Source organism: Schistocerca americana, chromosome 5 (genome assembly GCF_021461395.2).
Source record: "Schistocerca americana isolate TAMUIC-IGC-003095 chromosome 5, iqSchAmer2.1, whole genome shotgun sequence".
Lineage (NCBI taxonomy): Eukaryota > Metazoa > Arthropoda > Insecta > Orthoptera > Acrididae > Schistocerca > Schistocerca americana.
The window spans coordinates 52,833,097-52,851,333 of record NC_060123.1 but is presented as its reverse complement, the minus strand read 5'-3'; the positions used below and the strand labels follow the sequence as shown (position 1 = coordinate 52,851,333).

Genomic DNA, 18,237 nt, shown 5'->3' with positions numbered 1-18,237 from the left:
AAGTCACAGTATGTTATCCTGGCTGGATTGTCACCAACAGTTGTAAAAGCAGCTTCAGCTGTGGCCTGGTTAGCAGAGTGTACATGAAGACAAAATGACTGGTCCTTGCACAAAACTGATAAAAACAGCCATTCTGAAACTTTGCAGTGACTGAGTAATTTACATTATACAAGAAAACTAGTTCTTTGTTCCAAAGCACAGTAGTATAGCCTACATACAAGTTGCATACCATTAAAAACTTAATGATACAAGAAATAAATAACTGGATTGAAACAATCAATATTAGCTATGAATATATGATATAAGACAATCTTATTCATATAAATACCGTTTACTCACAAAGTGGTACCTATATATTCAACAGCCTACAAAACAAAGTGATATAAAAATGGAAATTTCAAAGACAGGAAATATTTTAAAAAAGAGAAAATAACTACTAGTACAAGACTGTTTTTAATGTAAGGACTACATTTCTACAACTTCTCATTTTTGTATCAAAAGAAAGTGAAAAAAATTGTATCAATTACACAAATTACTATTTACACATATTCATTATATTTTTACATATTCGTATTAATTATTTTACTCATTCAATGTTTGCTGTTTTGAACAGATTCAATTTCCGTAGCTGGGCCTTTCAACGTTTCATTATATTTGTACATGTCATGAGACACGAAACGCGACCCGTATCCAATGTTATTCTGAAAAATGGTTTATTTGGCAATTGAGTGATGCATGCCACCATCAGAAATGTAATGTAGTTATCTATTCCTCGGCATCTTTAAGCACTTGCATCCATGGATCTTAGCCCTCGTTTTTAGCTGAAATCTAGTAACTAAAAGAAATTTCATTTACACAGTATAAAACGAAAATATTTCAAAGTATTTAATAAGTCAACAACATACCAGTGTAGGGAGAATTGCTTTCATATGATCGTACGTTATTTCACTTTCTCCATCAAGCCAGGCAACGTATTTTGCCCTTAGGAGACCCTCAATTACGAACTTGTGTATTATTTCAGAAACCATACATGCAGTTTCTTCCCTAACTTTTGTTTTATCATCTTTAAAGTGAAGTTTTATAATTTCAAGCACTTGTTCCTGAAACAATTGCAAAACGTAACTTTCGGTTATTTTTTGAACTTAAGGTTTCAACTAACCATCACAACATCTAAAATTTGGCACTTATGCAGTTTAGCAGGTACGGAAAAAATTTTTCATTCCAAATGTATCTGGCTTGGAGAGCTTTGTGGGTGAATATGTAAAGTTTGTTGGTGATTGTACTTTGTATTTTCATAAATAAAGTGATCTGTAGCGTAGCCCACTTGAGGTTAGGTTGGGAGTTTTTTTTTTGGAATGCGGCCGCGGCAGCGGCCGCCTATGATTTGAAAATACTGATTAGTTAGTGTATTACGCAATGTTGCGTCATCGGCAGCGCCGCGCTTATCGGGCAGAAGATATCACCGACGGTCAAGGGAAAAATGAAAATGGATGTTATATTCGAAATCAGCGCATCAGAATTCACTATATCGACAAAATATTGAAAAATAAAAAAAATTTAAAAAAATTTAAAACAATTTTTTTGATGTAAATAATTGACTGGGGCGAATATAAATATCGTATTCGTAATCAGCGTATCAAATTTGACTATAATCGATCAAATTTTGAAAAAAATTTATAAATTTTTTCCGTACCTGCTAAACTGCATAAGTGCCTAAAATTTTGCACGTCATCTTTTGATCATCAAGTATAAATATTATAATTTAGAAATCCGTAATCGGAAATGGAACATATAACTTTTATTTCGTAATTCTTCCGTTATAAAAGCGTCTGCAATAGTGATTCTCCTATGACATACGTTGACAAATGTATCAGTAAATCCACAGACGTTTTCCATTTCCAAGAATCCAAATGCTAATACGTAAACAACACTACTATAACAATTAACAACTGTCACGGGCACGGAAGATATTTTTTTACTGCAGCGTTGTTTCCACCTGCCAGAGATCACTGATAATTTAGTCAAAGTAGTTATTTACTTTGTTTACCAAAGATCTTACGTATCGAATTTGTGTGTCTCCAACAGACAAAAAAGTTTGTGTCGTGGGTAATTAGAAATCAAGACAGTTTATTTATGTTAAACTGTTATGCATTATGCAAGGGTTTAAGGACATGGCGAAATGTATTGTGTGACAACTTCCATAGGTCTTCTGCAATGCCTAAGAAAGCGAACAAGAAAGAAAAGCCGGTAATTGTAAGTAACTTTTGTATTAATCGTGGAATTTATTATACAAAATCTAGGCGAAAAAAAACTGTGGTGCGTTCAGAATTGCAGCATTATTTTTACAGTATACCTCACTTAGGTGCTATGTCGCAGACGTTCATTAAATAAAATACGTGGTTTGCATCACTCGCATTACAGCATCAACAAACCGATTTATCCCGTTTAAAAAAAGGTTCTGGTTTGCTTAAACTGTTTTAACTTCACATTCCCTTTTCTTCGAAGATTATAGAATGAGTGCACTGAATTGAGGCACATGAAATTTTCCTTTATAGGTACATAAATTGTTTTGTTGTTGATTAAAATAAACTATCTTGCTAACGCATAACGGACTGTACAATATTTAGCAACAGAAAACTACATATTTAGTGATAAAGGTCGCTTTGTATGCAACAGTTGATGAATGCACAATATGTACCATTATTACGATATATGTTTGGTTGTGGTTCAATTTTATTATTTGATTGCAATTAAAATACCACATTCACAAACAATTTCACACAGTCTCGTTTTATTATCATTGTCGTCAACAAATATATGGTTTTAGTTGGGAATTTAAATGTTCGTATAAAATATTGTAAAGTGACATCATCCCTCCCCAATAGATGGGGCAGGCGGAGACGAAATAAGACCCATTACTCACCTCCTTCCCACCACCCCTGAGTACTTCTACAACGATCATCCAGTGGAAATGTCATAGTTGTTTTCACCACCTTGCAGAACTCAAACATCTACTTTCATTTTTCTGGGTCAACAGAAACATCCGATCCCAAATGTCTTCTTTGACCTGTGACTTAAGGGTGATGTGTGTACATTGTTTCTTGCAGGCACTTTTGATGATTAAGTTCTACCCGGTATAGCATTAGGTGCTGCTGCTGTTCACGTATGCACAACTGCGGATTTTACCTTTTACAGTGCCTGTCTCTGACAGAATAATTACAATGTCATCGACTAACCTCAAAGTTTTTATTTCTTCTCTATGGATTTTAATTCCTACTCCGAACTTTTGTTTTGTTTCCTTTATTGCTTGCTCAATATACAGATTGAATAACATCGGGGATAGGCTACAACCCTGTCTCACTCCCTTCCCAACCACTGCTTCCCTTTCATGCCCCTCAACTCTTATAAGTGCTTTTTGATTTCTGTACAAATTGTAAATAGCCTTTCGCTCCCTATATTTTACACCTGCCACCTTCAGAATTTGAAACAGAGTATTCCAATCAACATTGTCATGGAATGTATTCTAATTAAATCAGGCACTACTGAGAAAAGTAGATTAGTTAATGAGACAGTAAAAGTAGCAGATGTGTCTTGATATTTGGGCAGTAAAGTAACTGATGGTGGCCAAAGCACAGAGGATATATGATGCAGGCTGAAAATGGAAAGAAAAGCATTTCTGAAGTAGACAAATTTGTTAAGTTTGAATATAAATGTAAGTATCAGGAGTTCTTTCCTGAAGGTATTTGTCTGGAGTGTAGTCTTGTACAGAAGTGAAATGTGTAAGATAAGCTGTTCTTACAAGGCGGGAGTAGTAGCTTTGATATGAGATGCTACAGAAGAACACTATAAATTAGATGAGTAGATTACATGACTAAGAATAAAATTGGGGAGAAAACAAACTTAAGACACAACAGGATTTTAAAAAAAGGATTTGATTGACTGGACACATTTTGAGATGTCGAGGAATCATCAACTTAGTATTGGAGGGAAGTGTGGAGGATAAAAATTGTATAGAGATATTATTCAACCTCTAAATAATTGCACAAAGATTTATTTAAGTGCCAGAATTTAATGTAAAATCAACAACAGAACAATAACTGAATGCCTCTCAGGAAGGTATACACGATAGCCAACTATATAACCTTTCAGAGATTTGGCAGTAAACTTTCTCTGTTTCTGTCCTGGAATCCAGACAAAACATTCTGTCCCAAATACTTTTAGATGATTAAACTGACTCTTCCTTCTCAAAAATAATTCTATTGGTGTCTTTCCTTAAACCTTTGTTTGCCCAGCTTCTACTCATAAAGCTTTTTGAATATGCTTTGCTGACTGAAGCCATGAACGTGCCATATCACAGATAATCCTGTTTTCACGCTCAGCAACTCCATTTTGCTGTGGTGTATATGGCACAGTCAAAGAATGTTTCAATCCAATTAACTCTGCATATCTTCTCACATCATTATTGTCAAACTCCTTGCCACTATTAGTCCACAGTTCTTTAATGGTACATTGAGCTTGTGTTTTCACCAGCTCAATAAATATTGGCAACTTCTCGTTTACCTCATCCTTTTTCCACAAAAGATATGTCACACTGAAGCTTGAGAAGTCATCTTGAAAAACAATAAAATATGAATGGCCAGCTAAATCGTTTTCTTCCATTGGACCACAGACATCAGCGAAGATTAATTCATGTGGGCTACTTGACTTGTCAACTTGTGAACCAAAAACTAGCCTACGATGTTTACCTAGCATACAACCTTCACATAATTCATTGTCTAACTTTACATTGATATCATGAGCAGTCAAAAATGATTGTACATGTTGTTTGTTTTGGTGCCCAAATCTTTCATGCCACAATTGAAGAGTATCAGGAGCTTCCTTTACTACACAGGACTTTCCTTTCTTAATCACTTTCACTGCCAAACGATTATGTTCATTATTGGTTTTAGATAGAGCAATCACAATTGGAATATTGTCTCTATAAAATGACCACATTTTTGATACTTCTATCAATACCTTTTTCTCTGGCCTTTTTAACAGAAAATAAATTGCAAGCACCATCTGGACAATACCATACATCTTCAAAATATCGTTTAGTCCACTCTCTTCCATTAAAAGTTTCAACATCAATATGACCACTCCCAAATGCTTCGATATGCACATTATTTTTACCACCTTACATTTTCTGTGGTACATCAAAAGGAGTGTATAAAACATACCACTCTTGATGATTTGTAATGTGATGTGTCACGCCACTATCAATATACCACTTGTCACATTCTGATACATCTACATTTGTAGGTAAATTACATACTTTCAACAAAGGTTCTTCTGGAATTTCCCGTGACAGTGTTTTCACAGCTGATAACATTGCAGAATAACCACCACCACTAGGACAGTTCCTGGAGAGATGACCTTTGCTTTTGCATTTAAAACCCGCTATGCCCGTTTTGCAGTCTTTCGATGTGTGTCCAATCTTACCACATGTGAAACATTTCTTCACATCGTGGTTGCTTGAATTTTGCACCTTTTTCGCATTACCCAATTTAATTTTGCTTCATTGCTGTGTAGATAGACTTCCCTTGGTTCTTGAAAACATTGCAGCAGCTACATTTGTTTCTTCTCTGTCTTAAATTCGCAACTCATAATTCAAACACCTTTTCTGTAGTTTATGCCACATTTTGTCAGCTTGTGGTAGATCATGCCAAGTTACGTAAATGTGATCAAATTCTTTTGGCAGTGTCTGAAGCAAACATGCACACACATCAGCTTCCTCTGTCGGTTTATTTAGCATAGACATAAGACTTGTACTTCGTCCTTGCATACCGCCTGACCATTCCAATTCGATATTGCGAAACTTATGTCGTAACAAGTCGATATTTTCAGCAGAATGAATATCATAAATCTGGTGTAATTTATCCCAAACATGTTTTGCAGTTTCACATGTAGCTACTCGAAGTAGTGGTTTTATTTCCAGTAACAAAACGAGACGTTTCTTCGCTTTTGAATTCGCTTTCATCCAAGCACTTAATTTCGTTACATAATCTTCAACATTTGTTTCCGGTTTCACAAAAATCCACATACAACATTGTAAAGAGCATCACATTCCAAGACATCCCTCATGAGAATACGCCATTTAATTTTTCAACCTGTTGATTTTCTTCAGTTATGATGTTTTGTCCTTATTTTCTGTTTACGCTTACAAACATGTCGAATAACTTCGTGAACTGTCTGCAGAAAGGGTGATCGTGTCACAAGCCACCTGCTTGAATTAATCGATTCTGACACTATTAAACACGTCTCAATTATATATCAAATCAATGCTAATCGGAACCATGCTCCTCTGCTACCATGTTAGAATAAAAATATAAATATATCCAACCTCTAAATGATTGCGCAAAGATTTATTTAAGTGCCAGAACTTAACGTAAGATCAACAACAGAAGAACTACATATTTTTTTAAACTTCACACATCTCTAATACAAAGAACAAATACATCAAAGATACTTGCACACATGTAACAGAAACAAATGTGAACTTGTAATATTATTTACAATCCTTTAACAAGAGAGATGACTACATTATGCAGGCTAAAATAGCTTTTAGGTTGCAGTAATATCCAGCGACTTAAGAGGCTTGCCCTGTATGCAGTAACATGAGTGGAGAGCTGCATCAAACCAGTTGTAGGACTGAAGGCCTCTACACACACCAACTTATTGATTGACCAACCAATTTCGTAGCAGCCTACACACATCCCAACTGATTGCTCTCAGTGACTAAAGTGCTGTCATCTTGTTGTGATTTGTTTATCCGAAGTTCATTGTTTATGCTCTACGAGAGCCCACTTGGTTTTACACAGAAACATGGGTTTGCCTTGACTGTTTTAGGGGTAAAAAAAAGGGGGGGGGGGAGAAAGCTTTGGGCGAAGAAGTGGCTAATGCAAGAAATGAAATGTGCCCATGTTCTCCCACTTAAGCTCCTGGGAACTGATGGTTTTTGTAATTATCTAAGAATTGGTGATGTGTCCCTTCAGTTATTAATTGAAATGATTCCTGAAACTTGCAGCATGATTTATAGTTAACTGAGGAAATACATTATGATAAAGCAAAATAAATAAAACAAAAGATGTTCATGTGATCATTATTAATTTATTTATATGCACAGGATGAAGGCTGATCTGTAAGTTTAAGAAACTCGTTTCAAAATTGAAGAAGAAAGAAAGACACCATTTTGATACTGCAGCTACTGTGAATCAAGACACAAAGGAATTAATGACATCTGCCATTGGTCATTGATTTGTATCACAATGTCATGTTGAAAATTTGTGCCAGACCAGGATTCAAACTCAGGTTGGACATGTCCGAAAGAACAGACAGCATATATATATATATATATTGTCCCATTTATCTTGACCACCATAAATAACTGTTTGTCCAGATGAAAATTACAAAATGTCTCAAGCAAATGTTCTTTAGTCATCAGGGGGACATCAATCAGCATGATTGCCTTCATTGTAGCTTTGTTTTTTACAATGATACGAGCAGTGGTATGACTTTTTTAAATGGCACCGTGTATTTTTTATTCAACAGTTCATTTTCTCTCTTAAAGACGTATTCAAAAATGTATCACAGTGTACCAATCAGTGAAACACAACGTTATTAATTACATAACACAACAGTGATGTTGATGCTCCCAGCGCCTAATGCAGGTACTTGGGGTAATGGAACACATCTATGTGCTGACATTAACGGAGGACAAATGTAAACATAAGTAGAATGCACACCCATGATTCCATCAGCCGTTGTCAGTTGAAGAGTTGTGTTAGTAGAATGTACACCGACGAAGAGAAAGTAGAAATGCTACTCATCTATGGGGAATGTAAGTTAGCAGAACAGTAATTGCGATACTGTTTTCTTATGTATGGGTGCATTTAGCACAGTAGTTACGTCCTTTTAAATACTGTTGTGTAGAGGAGGCATAAGTAAAGGCTGCCCTTCCTATAAACTGCATCAACATAACGTTTCTTTTATTGTTGTTGTTGAAAGTAGGCGAAATGCTATGCAGGCAGCAGAACTGTACAGAGAGCGATATCCTGACAAGAACCCACCTTCTCAATGGATGTTTTCTTGTCTTGTTGTGACGCTTCCGGAAACGGGAAGTTTCAAGCAGCGACAACGCAATTGTCGTAGCACTCCCAGACACGAAGCTGCCAAAGTTACTGTTCTCACTTCTGTTGCTATGACTCCACATGTGAGCACATGACAGCTTGAACATGCGATTGGTATTCCTAAAACTAGTGAGTGTCGTATTCTTACATGTTATCAGTTCCACCCTTACCATGTACACCTACATCAAGAATTGCATGGAAATGATTTCCAGAATTGTGTACAGTTGTGTCAGTGGGCACAGCAGCAAATCCTCACCAACCCAAACTTCTTCTCCAATGTTCTATTTACCGATGAATGTTCCTTCTCAGACAAAGGACGGGTAAATACGAGGACCATGCATTAGTGGTCCAGCGACAACTCATGATGGCTTACACAGGTGGAGAGTTAGTCTGGTGTGGGATGATTGGTACTACAATTATTGGCCCTTATTCATCAATGGTAGTCTAAACAGCACAGCAAATGCCAACTTCCCAACTTCCTCAGACGAATTCTTCCTCCTCCTCTGGATGAAGTGCTGCTAAGAACCAGAATGCTTATGTGGTATCAACACGATGGGTGTCCAGCATGTAATGCCTTGCGTTCACATGTGTTCTGAACCAAAGGTATCCTGCCAGATGGATTGGTCGAGGAGGAATAGTTACTTGGTCTGCTACGTCTCCTGACTTAAATCCTCTGGACTTTTTTTCTTTGAACGTTGTCTGCCGTGTTATTCCAACAACTCCAGAGGACGTGCAGGAACGTATCGCACTTGCTTGTAATTCAATTCAGCAGGCAACACTGGAAGCAGTAAATAATTCTTTCATTGAACGAGTGCTCCAGTGTATTGGTGTCCAGGGTCACCACTTTGAGCACCTTTGAATGTTCTCCTCCTGGGCAGTGGTACAGGAGAGTCAGAGTTAATTTTGTGTTATGTTTTTACTTGTTTTCTGACAACTCCAGCAAGTGGACGAGTTTGTGATCCCGGGCTCAAAATCAATGTGGTGTTATGTAATTAATAACGTTGTGTTTCAGTAATGGTACACTGTGATACATTTTTGAATAGGTCTTTAGGAGAGTAAATGAATTACCGAATAAAAAATATGGGGTGCCACTTAAAAAGTCATACAATTGTTCATATCTTTGTAAAATAACAAAACTGCAATGAAGGCAATTGTGCTGATTGATGTCCCCGTGATGTCCAAAGAACATTTGCTTGAAACATTTTGTAGTTTGCATCTCGACAATCAGTTATTTAGGGAGGTCAAGATAACTGGGATACACCAAGGTGCCGACAGACAATGATCCCTTCAGTGCAGATGCACACCAGGCCAAAAATTTTATGGGAATTGGTAAGGTGCTGTGAGTAATGAGGTTAATGAGCAGGGGCACTACACCAGAAGTGTTTGGTATAAGTTGAGTATTTGCGTGTGACAGGAAGCATGCTAGGGTATCCACGCAGTTGTGATTGCCACTGTGTCCGGATGGTGTAGAGGTCAGTGCATCTGTCTAGTGAGCAGAAAACCAGGCAGCAAATCCCAGTCCGGCGCAAATTTTCTACTTGCTTCATTGATATAAATCAATGCCCACTGGCAGTTAATGGCATTAATTCCGTAGTGCCATTATGGATTGATTTAAAAAGTACTTCATTTTTTGCATCCGTATTGCTGTACTCCTTGCATGAATGCCTGCGTTTAATCCCGCATGCACTGAAAAAGACAAACTTTTGTCAGACAGCTGAAACTACAGAGCTACACAAGACACAGTTTGTTGGGTGGAGTGTTGGGAGGAACGACTGTTGGATGGTCCTACCCGCCCGACATCCCGACAAGACAAGTTTGATGGTCAGTCCAAATGCCTATACGTGTCCAATTTTTATGTCCGTCGGTTGGTTGGTGCATGTGTAGGGCCCTTGAAGACCACAGCAGCAGCAGCAGCAACAACAACAACAACAACAACAACAACAACAACAACACCTATCTTTCTACAGACTGGGATCTGACATTCCAGTAGATTGTTCACCTGATGTCACCTGCCTCCACCTTTTCTCCTAGAAGGTGATTCCAGTACCTACAACACATTGTGGGGTAGCTACACAACCTGTTACCGAGGTACTTGAATGGATCAAGTAGTAACATACTTTACCATGGTGTCTACGACCCGAGACAACCGGGAGATCCGGGAAAAACCCGGGAATTTTTTCACCTGGCAGAAAACCGGGAAAAATCCGGGAATTTTTCATTGTTTTTGTTCTCAGTTAAATGTTCATAATTTTGGCTGATAAGAACCAATACTCTAACAAAGGATACTACTGTATTCTGCTACTGCAGAATAATACTGCAGCCATAAAACATGAACGAGAGAAAAAAAAACTAAAATAAAACTTAAATTGCAAAGGAAATGCGCCATATACAGTAACAAAACACAGTGCTCATACAAGCGTCTGCCAACAGCGAAATGTGTCAAAGGCTTTAGGAAGAGTATGCAATGCTTCGTAACAACAAATTGCCTCCGATGAGCATATGCATGCGCAGTTGAGTAGTATCTTCTTCCGCTTCTGGCTACAGAAACGTGGCTGTTGGCTGTGTAAGTAGGCGCAGAAAAAAAAAAGGGTTGGGGGCGGGGGCAGCTAGGTGCTACCGGGAAAAATTCTACTGGTGCGACCAACAAGCGGCCTGGATATAGGAGTGCGGGGGGGGGGGGGGGGGGGAGGCAAATTCATATAAACCTTGTTTCACAAAGCACCTAGCATCCAGCGCACATTGGTCTATCTTTTATTCGTATGACTTTGAAACATGTCCCTGTCGGTTTTTGAACGTTGTTGAACACATTCTAAATATGATTTCAGCATGAATCGTATGTTGATTTGTTAATGCGTGCGTAGTGTACGTGATGTCTCTGTCGGTGGAATCCTCATCACGTCTATAAATAAACTTTCCTGCAGACAAAAGTATCTATACGAGCTGAGGAGAGTATAGCCGAACAAAAGAAAGCCAACCACTGTCTGATTATGTGGTTGATAGGGTTTGCAAATGATGAGCGTTGTTACGACTACCAGCGAAATCCATAGATTCAGACTACCGAAGTGCGAATAAACGACTAACAGGAATAACAGGTAAGAAAGATTACGTATTATCTTCTCGGTGTATCCAAGAAAATGAAATTTTGACAGAAAATTTTTGACCAGATCGCTATACTAGCAAGGGCCAGTTGTACAGTCTTCGGCTAGCAGCCGATTTAAGGTCTATTCTGGAAGTAGCGCGGAAAACACGTTGTACGAACACGTAACAATGCCTAACTGGAGATTAATCACGGGATAACTAAACTGGTGATTCTGGCAGAGTTAGTGAAGTTAACCGGCGAATAAGCTTTGACATTGGCAGGAATAGATACAGAATTAGTGATGACAACATTGTTTGTTAGAACGAGGAAGGAGAAGAAACGGGGACATCACACAAATTATCGAAGAATAAGACGATTCCAAATTTCTATAAAAATTTCGCACTACCACTTTTCGATCTCATGCTTGAGAAACTGAATCCTATGAATGAAGTGTAAAACTATTTCCTAACGTAAAGCTTTTTGCTTGTAGTAGGCATTTGATGTTGGTACTTTGTGAATTATAATCTGCCGTGTTATAAAAATGACCATTTCTGCCAAAACAGTCTCGTTTATTTGGTGTGTGTTACAGTTGCTGCAATAGTAGAAAGGCCTATTCTCTGCCGGCCAGAGTGGCCGTGCGGTTCTAGGCACTACAGTCTGGAGCCGAGCGACCGCTACGGTCGCAGGTTCGAATCCTGCCTCGGGCATGGATGTGTGTGATGTCCTTAGGTTAGTTAGGTTTAATTAGTTCCAAGTTCTAGGCGACTGATGACCTCGGAAGTTAAGTCACATAGTGCTCAGAGCCATTTGAGCCTATTTTCTTTCGTCTACCAGACAGAGACAACAGACGTAATCAGATCGAGAAACCACACCAGTCGTTAGTACTATTTCTATTAACAACTTTTTCAGTAGCAGACAACGACATTTCGATTTTTCATGTAGTGAACTGTTTGACGAACTTTGATGAGGTAACAGATTCTTTTGCAGAAAGGAAAGCGCGCCATGTAAAGCTGTAGCAAGATTAGAGAGAAAAAAGTTCTGGGAGCTAAGGATTGAAGAAATGTGTACTGTCTTGCTTGTCTCTTCTCTTTACTAGTTTTATGTATCCTATGCTTAATTTTATGTCACACAAAGCAGCAAGTTGTTGGCTAATAGGGAATAAAGAGCACAAATTTTCTGAAGAGTTTAAAAATAATAATAATAATAAGAGAGAGGGGTAGGATGTCAAACCAGTCGACTGGAAGCAGGAGAGGCACCATAGGACATTTTAATTACCACTGTCCTGAATATAGTTTGGTGGCTTCCAGTACAAAATATACACGTTTCAATTCCACAGACCGAAATACAGTGACGTGCGATAGAAGAATGCTGTGTGAAGGGGTCTGGCACTGCACTTTGGCACACTTAAGATCAGGTAACATGTCTCACAATTCCTCGGACACGTATGTTTTATGTATTAGAGTCTTCAGAATGATGTGCGCTACAAAATGAACGCACTTTTGAAAATTCGATTTTTTAAAAAATTTTTGACGTCCTATTCCAAACACTCGAGGGACGCCACTATCTACTATTGCCCCGGTTCGGAAATATCGTAGATACGGGTCTGATGCGCAGAGCAGTCTGAGTTATAATAGGGAAGCGGTTAGTCTCCATGTGACCCGTGTTTACATTTAGTGATTTTGCTGTTTCCGCTTTGTCTACTGCACTCACGTCAAATGAAAAAAAAGAAATTGATTTCTTTGGCTTGGTGCTATCATGTGAATTAAAATACATTCACATAATTATGGAAGGCTAAAATACGTTATTAGTTTCAGATTTTATTTTATTTCCACCTTTCTGACAGTCAAGCATTAATTGCCATGCAGAACAATGAAGTTATTTTTGTCAGTTTGCTGAAGAAATTTTCTTTTATTAATCTTTTCCCCTGAGGCAGTCAATATATTTGAAACGAAGGGTTTAATTTCAAACTATTGGCTAGTTTCAACTGTTCGGAGCATTTCAAGTGTACGTTTTCATCTTCTAGCACGTATGGCATTATGCCATAACAAAGAACCCGATATGAGATAACAAAGTACCGGTACCCAAGGAAATTTACATCCCGAAACCACATTGAAAAGCTTAATATCAGGTCGATGCCTACTTCACTGGGAATCTGGGACTCATTTAAAACTCAGCTCTTTGATGATGAGCCCAGAAGATCACACATTTATGTCGTTATTAAAAAAATTACTAGCACATTTGTGTGATACATCTTAAAATGTAATACGTGCATAAAAGGCCAACATTATATGTGAAAGCTTAGCTTCTCTTGCAGCGTATTGGCCTTAGAGAGCAGTATTATATGTGGAAGCTTTGTTTTTCTTGCTACTTAACATTTTTCCCGAGGACATGCAGCTTTACTGTATGATTAAATGATGATGGCATCCTCTTGGGTAAAATATTCCGGAGGTAAAATAGTCCCCCATTCGGATCTCCGGGCGGGGACTACTCAGGAGGACGTTGTTATCAGGAGAAAGAAAACTGGCATTCTACGGATCGGAGCGTGGAATGTCAGATCCCTTAATCGGGCAGGTAGGTTAGAAAATTTAAAAAGCGAAATGGATAGGTGCAGGTTAGCTACTACAAACAGCATAGTGAACGCATTATTGTGGCCAAGATAGACACAAAGCCCATGCCTGCTGCAGTAGTACAAGTTTATATGACAACTAGCTCTGCAGATGATGAAGAAATAGATGAAATGTATGACGAGATAAAATAAATTATTCAGGTAGTGAAGGGAGACGAAAATTTAATAGTCATGGGTGACTGGAATTCGTCAGTAGGAAAAGGGAGAGAAGGAAACATAGTAGGTGAATATGGATTGGGGGGTAGGAATGAAAGAGGAAGCCGCTTTGTAGAATTTTGCAAAGAGCATAACTTAATCATAGCTAACACTTGGTTCAAGAATCATAAAAGAAGGTTGTATACCTGGAAGAATTCTGGAGATACTATAAGGTATCAGATAGATTATATAATGGTAAGACAGAGATTTAGGAACCAGGTTTTAAATTGTAAGACATTTCCTGGGGCAGATGTGGATTCTGACCACAATCTATTGGTTATGAACTGCAGATTGAAACTGAAGAAACTGCAAAAAGGTGGGAATTTAAGGAGATGGGACCTGGATAAACTGAGAGAACCAGAGGTTGTAGAGAGTTTCAGGGAGAGCATAAGGGAATAATTGACAGGAATGGGGGAAAGAAATACAATAGAAGAAGAATGGGTAGCTCTGAGGGATGAAGTAGTGAAGGCAGCAGACGATAAAGTATGTAAAAAGACGAGGGCTAATAGAAATCCTTGGGTAACAGAAGAAATATTGAATTTAATTGATGAAAGGAGAAAATATAAAAATGCAGTAAATGAAGCAGGCAAAAAGGAATACAAACATCTCAAAAATGATATCGACAGGAAGTGCAAAATGGCTAAGCAGGGATGGCTAGAGGACAAATGTAAGGATGTAGAGGCTTGTCTCACTAGGGGTAAGATAGATACTGCCTACAGGAAAATTAAAGAGACCCTTGGAGAGAAGAGAACCACTTGTATGAATATCAAGAGCTCAGATGGAAACCCAGTTCTAAGCAAAGAAGGGAAGGCAGAAAGGTGGAAGGAGTATATTGAGGGTTTATACAAGGGCGATGTACTTGAGGACAGTATTATGGAAATGGAAGAGGATGTAGATGAAATGGGAGATATGATACTGCGTGAAGAGTTTGACAGAGCACTGAAAGACCTGAGTCGAAACAAGGCCCCGGGAGTAGACAACATTCCATTACAACTACTGACGGCCTTGGGAGAGCCAGTCCTGACAAAACTCTACCATCTGGTGAGCACGATGTATGAGACAGGCGAAATACCCTCAGACTTCAAGAAGAATATAATAATTCCAATCCCAAGGAAAGCAGGCGTTGACAGATGTGAAAATTACCGAACTATCAGTTTAATAAGCCACGTCTGCAAAATACTAACGCGAATTCTTTACAGACGAATGGAAAAACTGGTAGAAGCCGACCTCGGGGAAGATCAGTTTGGATTCCGTAGAAATGTTGGAACACGTGAGGCAATACTGACCTTACGACTTATCTTAGAAGAAAGATTAAGAAAAGGCAAACCTACGTTTCTAGCATTTGTAGACTTAGAGAAAGCTTTTGACAATGTTAACTGGAATACTCTCTTTCAAATTCTGAAGGTGGCAGGGGTAAAATACAGGGAGCGAAAGGCTATTTACAATTTGTGCAGAAACCAGATGGCAGTTACAAGAGTCGAGGGGCATGAAAGGGAAGCAGTGGTTCGGAAAGGAGTGAGACAGGGTTGTAGTCTCTCCCCGATGTTATTCAATCTGTATATTGAGCAAGCAGTAAAGGAAACAAAAGAAAGATTCGGAGTAGGTATTAAAATTCATGGAGAAGAAGTAAAAACTTTGAGGTTCGCCGATGACATTGTAATTCTGTCAGAGACAGCAAAGGACTTGGAAGAGCAGTTGAACGGAATGGACAGTGTCTTGAAAGGAGGATATAAGATGAACATCAACAAAAGCAAAACGAGGATAATGGAATGTAGTCAAATTAAGTCAGGTGATGCTGAGGGAATTAGATTAGGAAATGAGACACTTAAAGTAGTAAAGGAGTTTTGCTATTTAGGGAGTAAAATAACTGATGATGGTCGAAGTAGAGAGGATATAAAATGTAGACTGGCAATGGCAAGGAAAGCGTTTCTCAAGAAGAGAAATTTGTTAACATCGAGTATAGATTTAAGTGTCAGGAAGTCGTTTCTGAAAGTATTTGTATGGAGTGTAGCCATGTATGGAAGTGAAACATGGACGATAACTAGTTTGGACAAGAGGAGAATAGAAGCTTTCGAAATGTGGTGCTACAGAAGAATGCTGAAGATAAGGTGGGTAGATCACGTAACTAATGAGGAGGTATTGAATAGGATTGGGGAGAAGAGAAGTTTGTGGCACAACTTGGCTAGAAGAAGGGATCGGTTGGTAGGACATGTTTTGAGGCATCAAGGGATCACAAATTTAGCATTGGAGGGCAGCGTGGAGGGTAAAAATCGTAGAGGGAGACCAAGTGATGAATATACTAAGCAGATTCAGAAGGATGTAGGTTGCAGTAGGTACTGGGAGATGAAGAAGCTTGCACAGGATAGAGTAGCATGGAGAGCTGCATCAAACCAGTCTCAGGACTGAAGACCACAACAACAACAGTGATGTTGCTATTGGGTGACTACACCATGTGTCCGAAGCTCTGAATATCCGCTGTCATTGGCTGGCGAGATCACATGACATGTGTTGTGGATTGGCAAGAGAGCCAACCCACTATGAGAGGCAGCCGAAAGGAATGTGTTTTAGCTCACGCAGGCTGGCGTGAGGTCTGGAACAGGACAAGGAGGTGAGACTTTAGCAAAAAAGGACGTAGCTGTTGGAATACTTAATTTTAATCTGTAAATGGTGAACATCGCTCTTGACGGTACATGTTTTACAGCATCAATAGTAACTGGTAGTGGCACTTTGCTAGGTCGTAGCAAATGACGTAGCTGAAGGCTATGCTAACTATCGTCTCGGCAAATGAGAGCGTAATTTATCAGTGAACCATCACTAGCAAAGTCGGCTGTACAACTGGGACGAGTGCTAGGAAGTCTCTCTAGACCTGCCGTGTGGCGGCGCTCGGTCTGCAATCACTGATAGTGGCGACACGCGGGTCCGACGTATACTGACGGACCGCGGCCGATTTAAAGGCTGCCACCTAGCAAGTGTGGTGTCTGGCGGTGACACCACAACATGAGCTATGACTGGCTTACAAATACGCATCGCAATCTCGATTTCAATGCTTCGGAAAGTAACATACGGTGTTTGGTGGAATTTGAATTTATACTTTCGTAATACGAAAATATGCAGCGTACACTTTACTGCACATCAAACATCCATCCAAAAGGTGTTTCGTTTTCTAAAGCGCCGGGAAATTCTACACCCATGTATAACCATTCAAAGGATTGATAAGTTATACAGTTCCGAGAGAAAATATATTGTCAATTAACAGCGAATAACTATGTCTCCAACCGGGAGAAAGTGTATTTTTAACCGGGAAATCTGAAAAAATTTTTTCCTTGTCCGCGTATACACACTGTTTACCCATATTTACTAAACAGTGGCACAGCAGTTCATTTCATCGTGGCATATGCAACATATAAGCCATCAATATCTCAGTCTGTACTTCCCCCCCCCCCCCCCCCCCCCCCTCCCCCACCAGCCTTCTCCTGTCGAACTAATGCAGAATATATGACAAACTCGGAGAGAGAAGTCATTTCCCATTTGTCGTGATCCTCTCACAGTCCCCAACCAACTGCCCTCAGTGATGGCCCTCGAGAAAGCTGACTGACATGCTTTTGTAGTGATCCATTCCATTCATTGAAGGGTTTATATCATGTACGTCAAATATAGAGCTCAGAGTAAAGAAGTGCATGATCACTATTAATATGTAAAGATCGGGCCACTTATTATTGGAAAGTGTTACTCAACAGGTGCAGAGTCTACTTGCTGTAGAGCATTTGTAATCTCCTTGGAGCAAGGAGGAATCAAGGAGCTCTGGTACCATGGAAGATCTCCGGCAACAAAGACGACAAATATGATGTATATAAGAGATTGTTCTTTTAAGTTCTTCACAGAATGTTAGTGAGATGTCTTTGAGACAGCAGTTATTAGTTGGTTCTGGGAATGGTAACTTCCCACGTGAAAGTTTGTGACAATATAGAGAGTTAATTGGAAGCAATCTACACTTTATTTAAGACGAGAAGCAGTGTTTTTATTTTTTATTTTTTTTTAATTTTTTTTATTTTTTTATAGCCACTTCATTTATAGAAATCTGCATGGAAGAAAGAAGTTCGATGCCAAGAAAGAACAGGGCAGAGCATAGCTGGGCTCTGAGGTAAATCCCAAGAGTTGCAAGGCTGAAT

The 18,237-nt window shown here is 38.9% G+C and overlaps 2 protein-coding genes across 3 annotated transcripts in view; one reads left to right on the top strand and one right to left on the bottom strand.

Annotated features, from left to right (window-relative positions):
* Positions 1 to 434: 434 nt before the first annotated feature.
* On the bottom strand, positions 435 to 2,003 carry LOC124615969 (centromere protein X-like). Its single transcript, XM_047144170.1, has 3 exons — positions 1,858 to 2,003; positions 906 to 1,100; positions 435 to 701 (listed from the first exon to the last, which is right to left on the bottom strand). The coding sequence occupies exons 1-3, from the start codon at positions 1,894 to 1,896 to the stop codon at positions 591 to 593; spliced, it is 345 nt and encodes a 114-aa protein (XP_047000126.1). The 5' UTR covers positions 1,897 to 2,003; the 3' UTR covers positions 435 to 590.
* A 66-nt stretch (positions 2,004 to 2,069) lies between these two features.
* LOC124615701 (S1 RNA-binding domain-containing protein 1) overlaps positions 2,070 to 18,237 on the top strand; it is a 235,337-nt gene continuing 219,169 nt past the window's right edge. For both annotated transcript variants that reach the window (XM_047143740.1, XM_047143741.1), the window contains exon 1: positions 2,070 to 2,253. The gene's annotated coding sequence lies outside the window, so the exon portion shown is untranslated. The remainder of the gene's footprint in view (positions 2,254 to 18,237) is intronic.